The sequence below is a fragment of the Spodoptera frugiperda genome, chromosome 22 (genome assembly GCF_023101765.2).
Source record: "Spodoptera frugiperda isolate SF20-4 chromosome 22, AGI-APGP_CSIRO_Sfru_2.0, whole genome shotgun sequence".
NCBI lineage: Eukaryota > Metazoa > Arthropoda > Insecta > Lepidoptera > Noctuidae > Spodoptera > Spodoptera frugiperda.
Genome location: NC_064233.1, coordinates 7,244,988 through 7,258,435, shown reverse-complemented (window position 1 = coordinate 7,258,435; position 13,448 = coordinate 7,244,988). Strand labels below are relative to the sequence as shown.

The following is a 13,448-nucleotide window of genomic DNA, read 5'->3' as shown; positions in this document are numbered from 1 at the left end:
AACAACCCTTAAATTCCTAACACCCAAAAGGCAACGCACTTGTAACGCCTCTAGTGATACAGGTGCCCATAGGCGGCGGCGATTGCTTGCCATCAAGTGATCTGTCTGCTCGTTTACCGGCTTATACCATAACAAAAGGATCACCTGATGATAAGCAATTAACTAAAGACCTAAAAACTACTTACAGTCAACCATTCAGCATGAAACTCCTCATCCTGAGGGCTGTTGAAGAGTATCTTCATCCAATTGGCCACGGAGAAACCAATCTTGGACAATTTGCTCTCAAACTCCTCAGGACTTTTGACTTTTTCTAGTTCCTCCACATGCTTCTCGATTTCAGGGTCGTTCAGCGCCGGTGGTAAAGCTGATGATGATGCCGCCATTTTGTATTTTTAAATGTCAACTGTCACTTTTTGTAGTTTTTCTATTTTTGTTTTTTTTTTTGAAGCACTGGTTTAGGCTGGAGATTTTGTTTTTTTTTTTAATGTGTTATTGTAAATATTACGTGATTTTTGTGTTATTTTTTTATGAAGATTTAATTTCGATAGGTAGATACGTTTTTTTATTATCTATATTATGGTGTTTTCGTACATTGCTAAAACAATATTTCTGACCGCATTATAATTCTTATAATGCGGTCTTATAATGTGGTAATTTTTAACTTTATCTACAAGTTATTAAGTCGAATCGTCAATGAAAACAAATGACAAATTGCCAAACCAATTTATCATGGCCTCGCTTTATATGCACTAGTCATACATTCGACGGTCAGTTTATACTGGTTTACTGAGCTATACAAGACCAGTGTATCATGAACCCGCTTTGTATGATCTTTCCGCACATTCGACGGTCAGTTTATACTGGTTTATTGAGCTATACAAAACCAATTTATTATGGTCTCGCTTTATATGAACTAGTCGTACATACGATGGTCAGTTTATACTGGTTTTGCATGGGTATGATAGTAATGTTCACTATGTATGGACATCTATATAGAAAAACAAAGGAGTTACTGTCGGTAATAAGCTGATCAAGGTCCAATCGGTTGAATACTGAGTCACTCTTACCGCGTTTGATAAATAATACTTATATCGCTTATAATATATTATTTGCAACGTTACGCCTTTTATCCCCGAAGGGGTAGGCAGAGGTGCTCATTATGGCACGTAATGCTACTATACAATGTGAAACTTTTCACCATTTGTGTTATAAGTCACATGTAATAGGGGTGAACCTATTGCTAACCGCTTATAATATAATACCGCTTATTATATAAACTAATTGACGCCTACAGCTTCCCTGTCGATTACGGGCTTTGTAGCTTTATTTTCTAAAATAAAATTAGTTCTAAATTACTTCTTACTACATCAGCTACCTGCCAATAAGAGTCCCGTCGAAATCGGTTCAACCATTTCGACGATTAGCCGGAACAAACATACCTACAGACGGGCAGACAAAAAATTTTATTTTGGTATATGGTTTATGTATGTAGTAAAAAGCGGTTATTTCAATATTACTAACAGACAATCCAATTTTATTAATTAGTCTAGTATAGACTAGATGTAAACAAACGATCACGTTTTTCTATTAAAGATTATGTAAATATGAATAGGCCGTGAGATTCCACAGCTGGACTATGAGCCTCTATACCTACTACATAAGAGGGGATTTGATAAACCTGAACGTTTAAAAGGTAATTTCCAAATACACACAACAAAAAACTTCCTGGTTTTCACAGAATATTTTTTCTTAAGTTTTCTTTTTAAATATGATTATGTAGTATATCATTTTCCACAACAAAAATTAAACAATAAAACTTTTTTTACAAATATTCCGTCCACCGTCAATAGTTCAAGTGAGGACCTACATTTTTTAAGTCAGGTAATATCCCTCAAACCTTCTCATAAGTCTGAAAAATACTACGCTATAACCGCACCAAATTCGGTTTAGCAAAACTCGAGATAATCGCGCACAAACATTCTTTAAACTCTGTTAAATACAACGTATTTACAACACATTCTTTGTAACACCAAAATAACCGTAAAACATAACTTTCATTTCCATATACACAACTAAATCTACAAATTAAATCTTCATAAAAAAACTAAATAACAACATGAATCAACTTATTCACAAATAAATAAATAAATTATTCATGAATTTATTCACGAATAAACGAAATAAACCACGTGTATGTACATTAATACTATGTACGTGTTCACTGTACCGCGTCTGCCGATATACTGACTCAATTATCTCTGTACATTATGTATTTACATTGTATATAGGCTACATTATCAAGCTATAGATAACCAGTATAAACTGACCTTCAATATACAGAAGAGTTATACAAAGCATACATACATACATAACCTCACGCCTGTTTCTCTGTTTATTTTTTAAGGGCGGAAAATCATCCAATGACTTCTCCCACCATGGGCGAGGCGAGAGGGAGTGTCAGACTGTTACTGTCTAAAAACCACCCCGTTCCTACTCCTGCTTTTCGAGCCGGAGCCCCGGTAAACCCGATAGGTAGTCCGCTGCTCCGGATCAGCTATCTGCCCTACTGAGCCCCATCTGTGGTGGTCTGATGGCTCTTAAAGGCGCGCGCGGAATACAACGCACCGTACGCATGGTGTTTCACTACCGTACATAAGCATGATACAAAGCGAGACCAAGATACACTGGTTATCATAGCTCCATGTGTTCATACGTATGTGTGTATGTTTTCATAAAGATTTGACGTAAAGAAGTACACTTGTGTAGTAATTTGTATGAAACAAGATTGTTACTCATAAGTGCGAAAGTAAATTTTGTTTTGTATGTTAAACTTTTATGACTAAATTGCTGTGTTGATTTTGATACATACACTTTATTATAAACCTCATGGAAACAACGAAATTCTTTTACTTCAAAATCCAAAAAAAAAACACAAAAGCACATTGCCCAACTTGGGAATTGAACCAGTCGACCAACGCGGTAGTTGTATAAGTATTCATGACGTACATATTTTAATTTTAAGATCAATAGATAACAATATGTTATTAAAACGTGAATCAATCGACAGTTTAATGTCTTTTTAACTATGACGTCATAGCATAATATGTCAAACATACTATGATATTAACATAATGACTTAATTTGCAAACATGTCGAGTTTAATTTTAATTAATTAAAGTTTAAGTTTAATTTTAACTGTAAACAACACGTAAAAATACATAACAGGTGTTCCTGTTATGTATTTTTTGAGAAATCTCCATACATACATAATATTATGTAAAAATCAAAGACTGTTCGTTATTCTCGCTAAAACTAGGAAACGGCTAGACTGATTTGGCTTATTTTGGTTTTGAATTATTTGTGGAAGTCCATGGAAGGTTTAAAAGGAATATAGATATATATGTTACAGCCAAAATAAACAACATTACCAAACTTTCGCATTTATAGTAACAATCTATGTGATTCAATTGTACATATGTGCTGTTCTTTATGTTGAATGTGTATACAATGTACATAAATAGTAAATAAATAAATAGATCAAATAATATAATATAATCATAGAATTATTGATAATAATAATTGGATAGTGTTCTACGTAAAAAAGTAAAATATATTAACATTTAAATACAAGAAAATATCTTAAAATAATCGTACTTCCATTCATTCATTAATTTCACAATAAACTTAATTTATTAATTTTTCTAGCAAATTAAAAACTAAGTATGTATGCTATTTGACGTCGCGATAACAAACTTATAAAAGTTGCGATCTCCAACAAAATTCATAGAAAAGTATCGTTTATTTGACATTCCGATAAAAGTATTGAATTCAACAAGTTAGAAACTACCATACAATAAGTTTGTGTGTTAAAAATATCATAATATATACGACAAATCATCTATTAAAAAAACACCGTAGACAAAAAAAAACTATAAACAAAAAACTCGCGAGCACAAAAAACTGCACACTTTTCTTCACAATTGTACCACCGGAAAAAAAACAAAGATTATCGATAAAACGATATCTATCAATTGATTTGTTTCAGTCAAACAATCACGTTTTGGATCACGCGTTCATTTATTTATTTATTCGTTACACAACTACACGAGACCGCGGTTACATCGGAACTGAAGTTGGCACGTTTGAGTTACAAATATAACCTAATTGGCAGTGCAGTGGCGTGCCAAATTAATGGCGCAGGTTTTAAAGTTAAATGTGTACCGTTTTTGTTGGCGATCAGGTCGAGTCTTGGGTCGGTTTTTTATGGGATAGGCCAGTAAACGAGCAGACGGATCACCTGATGGTAAGGAATCGCCGGCGCCCTTAGACACTCGCAACACCAGAGGAGTTACAAGTGCATTTAAAGAGGTTTAGGATTGATATCCGGATGGAGAAAAAATATTACGTTTTAAAGCAGAAACTGCCGAATGAAAACTGTTGCAGGCGAATGCTTCGTTAAGAGTCTGTCACTAGTGACCGGCGTGGCCGTTTAACGTGTTAAAGGAAATAAAAATATCAAAAAACCCCTTTGTAAAAACACCTAAAACCAATAGCCTGACCGTCTTAAAGTCGGTTTATATCTGACGGAACAAGCGTTGCGTATCGGTCCCATAACGCTATAACAGACAAATGCATAGAAAAACACTTGACTATTCACATTCAACCGATGATACGTTAGTTCGACCGATGATACGCTCGACGTATTTTACGTCAGATATGAACCGACTCTCAGAGATTGACCCCAATCAACTCATTGAGGCACTTGTAAACTTGCAAATTTGGACAAAAATAACATGTTTACCTGATCATACTAAAGCTACCTGCCTAACCCAAAACCCACATTACATAAAAACCAAAAAAATACAACCCAATGAAAAAAGAAGTGCATTATTTAGTTGATATTCGACAGTGAATAACAAGAATTTTGCTTAAAAATAAAGTCAAGCAAAACACAAGCGATTGTTTTATTATGGTACTAACACAAATCGCCAAGATACAGAAATATGTATAAAAAAATTGTTTTTAGGTTGAAACTACGTTACTTTGAGACTAATTTGAATGAACAACATCATTATCAATGCCCTTTAAAAGTGTTTTTTCCACCAGAGATGTGCTATGTAGCTATGCTACGAAGATGTATTAACTAAGCTGTGAAACTATGTGACAGTTTCCACTGATACTAAGCTATGTAACTGTGCGAGGAAGATGTGCAGCTCGAGTATGCGATGTATCGATAGTAGGGAAGCCATCCATAGCACGCATCTTTCTATATAAAACATAGCTTAGCTGAGTCCGTTGCCGCACTGGTGGCATATGCTATGTTTACAAATGAATATGATTGGTGAAACCACAAACGCATCCAAAGCAACGTAGCATAGCACATCTGTGGTGGAAAAGCACCCTAACACTCTACTAGACTAAGAATATAACATTCTAGCCTTATATAGCTTCGCATTAAAACAAAAAACTAATAATCAACTTTGACAGTAAGGTCCTAAAGTTTAAAATTAAACAAATCGATTGTCAAACCCGGATATCAATACCCCTTTAACTAACGAATACGGTATAAATAAATAAACAAATAAGGTCGATACTAGAATTCGGACACTAGTCACGTGCATACAACGGAGTAGAGAGCGATTGTGTTATCAATGCGTTATCAGAACACGTGTGGCGAGTTCAACGCGCTTAGTTTTATAAAACTCCTTTTCGAACTGTATTTATGTTTGCCAGACTACCAAGGTTTTTTTAGGGAGGAAAATCCATCCAATGACTTCTCCTGCCTTGGGCAAGGCGAGAGGGAGTGTCAGACTCTTACTAACTAAAAACCACCCCGTTCCTACTCCTGCTTTTCGAGCCGCTAGGTAGTCCGCATCTACGGATCAGGCATCAGCCCTATTGAGTATTGGGTCCCATCAGTGGTAGACCACCAAGCTAGGAGTTCGGACTCTGTTATGTTTTTTATTTGAAAAGATGCGTGCTATGAATGGCTTCCCTACTATCGATACATTGCATACTCGAGCTGCGCATCTTCCTCGCATAGCTACATAACTTAGTATCAGTAGAAATAGTCACATAGTTTCACAACTTAGCTATTACATCTTCGTACCATAACTACATAGCACATCTTTGGTGGAAAAACACCCAAGTTTTAGGAAGAAACTTATTTTTGACTCGATATTCCTACAATATCAGGACTTATTCGACAGCAATCAACTCAATCATATAACAGAAAAGCCGTGGGTAAAACTAAGTCGAACTTCGAACATAAATCATATGCAACGCATCTATTTATAAATATTCAGATATAACTTTTTTATCAATAATATTATAATAAATTAATAAATGATATTATTATCATTGCAGTTTAAACGGATTATTTGATACAGACAGACATTGTGTTATTGCATGGATCAACATGCAGTTATTGCTTGGCAATATAAATTAGCTCATAAAATAATGTTTTTATATCAGGTCATGATTAAGGTAAGCGTCCACAGGCCCGCATCGTACGCATTCGGTACGCATCGCATGTAGGCATTTATCGATAATGCGGTCCGTACGATGCGGATACGTGGACGCAGTTGTATGAGTTTCTATACAAGACAAACTAAAATCCGTTGCGTACGATGCGTACCTGTGGACGCTTACCTTTATCGGTCAATCTCCAATTTGATGTTTCTAATAAAATTAATATTATGCATGAAGCAACTCTTTGTGTGATCCACAAATTGTTATTTTGTGTCTGGGTAACTTGTGTATGTGAACTTGTATGTTTGTAAATACACAGGAGAAAATCCGAGCGTAAGGCAGTTTTTTTTTAAAGCCAGAATATTAGCTTGCCAAATACTATTGCACGGCAGTGTACGCTATGAAGTATTCTAACCTTGGTAATGAACAGTCGAACATTAGGTATAATAAGACAATTATTCTTATATTATGTACTTTGTAATGACTGCTTATTGGTCAAATGGTCGCGAGTGCAATGTATGTTTTTTATGGAATAGGGGGCAAACGAGACGGGTCACCTGATGGTAAGCGATTAGCGCCACACTAGAGGAGTGCGTTGCCGGCCTTTTAAAAAGTAATACGCTCTTTTTGTGAAGGTGTGAAGGTCGTATTGTCTTTTTTTTTTTTTTTTTTAGGGGGAAAATTATCCAATGACTTCTCCCGCCTTGGGCAAGGCGAGAGGGAGTGTCAGACTCTTACTGACTAAAAACCACCCCGTTCCTTCTCCTGCTTTTCGACCCGGAGCTCCGGTAAACCCGCTAGGTAGTCCGCAGCTCCGGATCAGGCATCAGCCCTGATGGGCCCCATCTGTGGTGGTCTGATGGCTCTTTGAGGCGCGCGCGGAACGCGACGCGCCGCACGCACGGGAAGGTCGTATGATCTTAGGTTTAATTCCCAGGTGAGACAAAGTACTATTGAATTACGGTTATTTGTAATTGCAGAAGCCTTTTTCAAGGTGGGAAAAAAGTGTCAGACTCTTACTGACTAAAAACCACCCCGTTCCTACTCCTGCTTTTCGAGCCTGGAATTGTGCCCTGTGTGGTACATATCTTTACGACGCAGCGTGGCGATATAATATGAAATAATACTAAATGGATCAGGAACACCCAAAAAATTATTTTATTTATCATGTCTTCTGATAAAGGCGCACATTGATATAAAAATATTATTTAAAAGCAGACAGTTTTGTAAGTTTCCAAATTAGGTTAGTATGTATGAGGTTATCAGGAGAGGCCATGTCATTGGGTCAATATTTAAGTGAAAAGGATCCTTTGACCGCCTATCTTTAATAATAAACACGTATTTCTAAAATGTATGAACACACTGCGTCTTTGTATCTGTATTAAATTGCATTAACCATCAACAGCCTATAAGTGACTACTGCTGACCAAAGACTGACTACCTAGCAGATTACCAGGGCTCCGGCTCGAAGCAGGAGTGGGAACGGGGTGTGTAGTCAGTAAGAATCTGACACTCTCGCATCGCTAAGGCGGGAGAAGACATTGGTTGATCCCCCCCCCCTCAAAAACAGGCTATATAAAGAGTCATCTGATGACAAAAAAAGTCTACTCCTTACATCATTAGCCTATAAGCGTCCAAAGGCCTCTTCTCACACGGAGAAGGTTTGAGCATTAATCACCACGCTAGCTCAATGCGGGTTGGTGATTTCAAACTTATAATTAATCAGAAATTATAAGCCCAGGTTTCCTCACGATGTTTTCCTTCACCGTTTGTCAGTGGTGTTTAAATAATCTTAGAAAGTACATAACCCTGTATGTACACGTGGGGGTGACTTTGAATTCGACGTATTCCTCTCGGGAGGTGATAATACAACTAATTTCCTACAAAATTAGCCTTGAGGTTTCTTGGCCGAATGTGGCTAGTTTCTGAGATATTCATCAAATTTAGTTTTGGTTAAAAATCCGGAATTAACTTACAAAAACATCAATTAATAAAAACTACTGGTTTGAATTAAGTTGTTTTAGCTTTTATCAGTTGCCGATACATCAATAAACAGTAAATTATCGTTTACATGAATTTTATTTAGCATCGAAACAGACGGCACAAGCATCTAATTAATAGTTATAACTTCCGTGAGACATACTAAATTAATTATTATGTTGTCGGCTTACTTGCAAAACTTACTGACAAATTAGTCACAAAAGTCATCTTAAAAAGGTTAAACCACTTTAGTTTTAAACAAACAAACGCAAGGACATACAATGACGTATGTATGTATGTATGTGATATAAATTAGAATCAATTGATTGACCCACGTCGGCCGCTTTATTCCAATTAATGTCTTAATCATTGCAGATTATTGATGCAAATTGTCGGTAAAACGACCTCATTGGAGATATTACTTGAAAACGAGTAGATGGGTCACCTGATGGTAAGCAATCAGCGCGGCTCATGTACACCCGAAACAATAGAGAAGTTACAAGTACGTTGCTTGACTACTCCCAGTTGTGAAGAAAATATATATGTGGAAAATATACAATGTGATAGGGGCGAGACTTCTAACCCGTTAAGGCTGAGTACTACATCTAATTTTATCGACAAAAAAAATAATATGGGGGTTTGAACCCCTAATTGAAAATATTGAAAAATAGTGATTTTTTAAATAAATACTCAATAATTCACAAATGATTTTTTTTCTCAGCAAAACATTATCAAACATATGAAAAAAGTAATGAATTAGTTAGCCAAGGTTATTAGCTACCGTTTGTTGTTTTTTTTTGTTTCTACGACGCATACAACCTTTGATATCAAAAAAGGTAAAAAAAATATTAAAATAGCCATAACTTTTAGGGGAGGGGATTCGACCACTTCGACCCCCGACTTTTGTCGATAAAATTAGGTGTAGAACTCAGCCTTAACGGGTTAGAAGTCTCGCCCCTATCACATTGTATAGTAGCCGATTCTCAGACCTACTGAATACGCATATAAAATTTGGTAAAAATCGGTAATGAAATTTGGGAGGAGTACGGTAAATAACATTGTGACATGGACATTTTATATACGTATATGTATTAGATAACTAGCGACCCGTCCCAACTTCGCATGGGTGCAACGGTGATATATTATATATATAAACCTTCCTCTTGAATCACTCTATCTATTAAAAAAACCGCATCAAAATCCGTTGCGTAGTTTTAAAGATTTAAGCATACAAATGGACATAGGGACAGAGAAAGTGACTTTGTTTTATACTATGTAGTGATGTTCACATACCTGTTCCTGAGTCAGAATGACCTGTTCGCCAGGTCGCCTGGGCCGTGGACTGGACTCCGGCGTCTCCACCGGGGAGAACCACTTGACGGTGGATTCTGCGTAGTTGGACTGGCCAGCGTATGGAATCTGGGGCTGCAGGAGTGGGGTCCGTTCTGATGTGTTGTGCTGGACTGTTGGGGAGAAGTATCATTAGCAATTTTAAGTTTTTAAACTGACATGGTCACCAATAATATCATTAGAACTTAAAACGGGATATTTACCATGTTTATGTTTGATCATGGCGCTTGCAACAGTGCCGAAATATCGGAAACTTATAAAAACTAATAAACATGGTAAATATCCCGTTTTAAATTCTAACGATAGTAGTTATTTTAGTGATTAAATGTATGAAATTAAAAAAAGACGCTCCACACAAGGATTTTGTCCTGTGTCGTGGGTGCGTTTACAAACATACAAGTTCACATACACATGACACCCAGACCCGAAACAATAATTTGTGGATCACACAAAGAGTTGTTCCGTGCGGGAATTAAACCCGCTACACGTTGCACGGCAGCCGGTTGCCCAGCCACCGCACCAAACGTGCAGTCCAGTTAAATTATTTGATTATATACATTTATAGCATTATCAACGACGTATATCTATTTATGTCGTAGTAACTTCTCATGCATGAGGGTGCAGGTTCAAAACCCGCCAAAGGCAAGTACCAATGTAACCTTTTCCGAGTTATATGTAGCTGCTTCCTAATATTATTTAGACACCACTGACTATTGGTGAAGGAAAACATCGTGAGGAAACCTAAGCTTATAATTTCTGATTATAAGTTTGAAATCGCCAACCCGCATTGAGTAAACGTGGTGATTAATGCTCAAACCTTCTCTGTGTGAGAAGAGGCCTTTGGTCAGCAGTGGCCACTTATAGGCTGATGATGTGATGTGATGAAATAGAAACCCAGGTTTCCTCATATAAATAGATTTTTAAATACTTTTGTAAAGCAAATAATATGTCCGTACCTATAGACTCCAATATCTGTTTGGCCTGCAACTCTTGGGGCAGCACCCTGAAGTCCAGGAACCAGGCCTCCCCCCACGCCAGCGTGAACGACGTCAGGATTAGGAACACCTCGTATACTGGCTGCACGGCGTTAGGCCACTGGGGGGTAAACACATCATTAGGCATTTTATACATTTGTGGCGACACATTGACAAGTAACAAGTGACAGATGACAGAAGTCACACATAGACTATCGACGAGCAAATCAACGGATGACGTCATAAATATCCTGCATCGCACATGTGAAGTTTACATGCGAAATAACACGGATAGAAAATCCCAACGAACAACAGTTGGGCAGAAAGCCCGCCAGGCTGATCACCTCGCCTGGTCGGAGGATCCTCCTTTTCTTAGGGAACTTTACTCTCTGTTCCCTAAAGTGTCATCATCAGCCGAGAGACGTCCACTGCTGAACAAAGGCCTCCCCCTTAGTCCTCCACGTAGAACGACAAGCCGCCACCTGCATCCACTGGCTCCCCGCCACTCTGACGATGTCGTCGGTCCACCTAGTGGGAGGTCTGCCCACGCTGCGTCTTCCGGTCCGCGGTCGCCACTCAGTCACCTTCCTGGCCCAGCGGCCATCAGTCCTCCGTTTATACATTACTCACCCCCTATTACATGGGACTTATAACACAAATGGTGAAAAGTTGGTGTAAATTGTACAGTGGCATTACGTGCCGAATTACTGGGTTTTTTTACGGTTTTTCGAAAATTTCTCAGTAGTAGCACGGAGTCTGGAATTGTGTCCGGTATATGGCAATAGGCTCACCCCCTATTACATGGGACTTATAACACAAATGGTGAAAAGTTGATGTACATTGTACAGCGGCATTACGTGCCGTGTTGAACCTCTGCCTTCCCTTTCCGGGATGAAAAGGCGTGTGTTTGCGAATCTTAATTTTATTGGTGAAAATTGGACTAAAATCAGTCCAGCAGTTTTGGAGGTTATTGCGTTCATACAGTTAGACACGAAAGAGAAATTATTTTTATAATATTACGCAACGCCACGCCGTTTCTCCTCGAAGGGATAGGCAGAGGTGCACATTATAATACGTAATGCCGCTATACAATGTACACCCACTTTGTATAATAGTATAGATAAATTACAATTCTGCGGTATTCCGCAGTCGACTCGAAAAGCAGGAGTAGGAACGGGGTGGTTTTTAGTCAGTAAGACTCTGACACTCCCTCTCGCCTCGCCCAGAGAAGGCTTGGGAGAAGTCATTGGATGGCTTATTTTTATGTTATCTGTTATATAAAAATAAGTCGGATTTTCCTTCCTAACGCTAAAACTCCAGAACTAACGATCAGATTTCAACGGGTTTATATTCGTTGAAAATGTCTCGGGTTCCGTGAGGTTTATAGCAAAGAAAATTTCAAGAGAAAAGTCGGAAAACAGAGAATATCATTGGTTTGGTAGTACATAGTTAATAAATGTCACAAATACTTACATCAAACACAAATACTTTTGCTATTAACAAGGCACACGTACACCCTGTCGATAACTGAAACAAAACACATTCATTAATTAAGAAAAACTTATGAAAATAATGGTCAAGGGGTTTATTCACGGCCAAGCTTGGCGACTACGGCCAAGCTTGGCGACTACGGCCAAGCTTGGAGACTACGGCCAAGCTTGGCGACTACGGCCAAGCTTGGAGACTACGGCCAAGCTTGGCGACTAAGGCCAAGTTTGGCGACTACGGCCAAGCTTGGAGACTACGGCCAAGCTTGGCGACTATGGCCAAGCTTGGAGACTACGGCCAAGCTTGGCGACTACGGCCAAGCTTGGCGACTACGGCCAAGCTTGGCGACTACGGCCAAGCTTGGCGACTACGGCCGTTACGTTACAAATCCGTTGACGGCCTTTTGGGGTTAGGAATTTAAGGGGAAGAATCGGGGATTGAGAAAATTGGGGGGTAATTGGGCCTTCGCCTTTTTCAATATATTTACGCGAGTAAACCGTTATTTTTACTTAATTTAGTACGAGTATGTCTCACGATAGTTATTATAAAAATATAGCCTTATTAATAATATATTTTAAAAGCGACTCACCGCAATAATACTCCAGTTATTGATATATAGTATGGCGTAGAACAGCAGCAACACAACAAACCGACAGATTGCCACCATCACTATGTCGAATAATGACGTCTTTACATTGTAATGTACTATTTCTGAATTCATTATTTGTTCTAGGGTCTCGCCTCGCATCTGTAAAATAGGAAATTAACATTGTTAACATTTACACTTTTAACATTTGTTAACATTTAACTTACATTTAACTTTTAGCATATATCAACATTTCACTTTTAACATTTGTTAACATTAAACTTTTAACATTTGTTAACATTCAACTTTTAACATTTCTTAACATTTTAATGTTAACTTAATAATTAATTTGACATTTTACTTTTATATATAAATAACATATTCTCTTGCTGTGTCCGACAGGGTCCACAATGATCTACTTAGTTACCATGTACGCGTCCACAAGCTCGCATTGTACGCACCGCACGCATCCCGTATGACGTCATCAGTACACATCGCATGTTGGTATTGGTAATGACGTCATCAGCACGCTTCGCATCGCATGTAAGTATCGCTGATGACGTCATACAGAATACGAACGATACACGTACGATGCGTGC

General features: G+C 37.9%; 1 protein-coding gene and 1 long non-coding RNA gene across 5 annotated transcripts in view; one reads left to right on the top strand and one right to left on the bottom strand.

The window, feature by feature from the left end:
• LOC126912124 (uncharacterized) overlaps positions 1–13,448 on the top strand; it is a 120,575-nt gene that overhangs the window by 32,770 nt on the left and 74,357 nt on the right. The gene's annotated exons all lie outside the window — the stretch shown is intronic.
• The window catches only part of LOC118279646 (steroidogenic acute regulatory protein-like), a 28,079-nt gene that overhangs the window by 8,306 nt on the left and 6,325 nt on the right, over positions 1–13,448 (bottom strand). For all 4 annotated transcript variants that reach the window (XM_050702625.1, XM_050702624.1, XM_050702627.1 and 1 more), the window contains exons 4-7: positions 12,853–13,011; positions 12,249–12,302; positions 10,758–10,896; positions 9,745–9,914 (exon numbers count right to left, since the gene is read on the bottom strand). In XM_050702625.1, the coding sequence (XP_050558582.1) occupies positions 9,745–9,914; positions 10,758–10,896; positions 12,249–12,302; positions 12,853–13,011 (522 nt within the window). The remainder of the gene's footprint in view (positions 1–9,744; positions 9,915–10,757; positions 10,897–12,248; positions 12,303–12,852; positions 13,012–13,448) is intronic.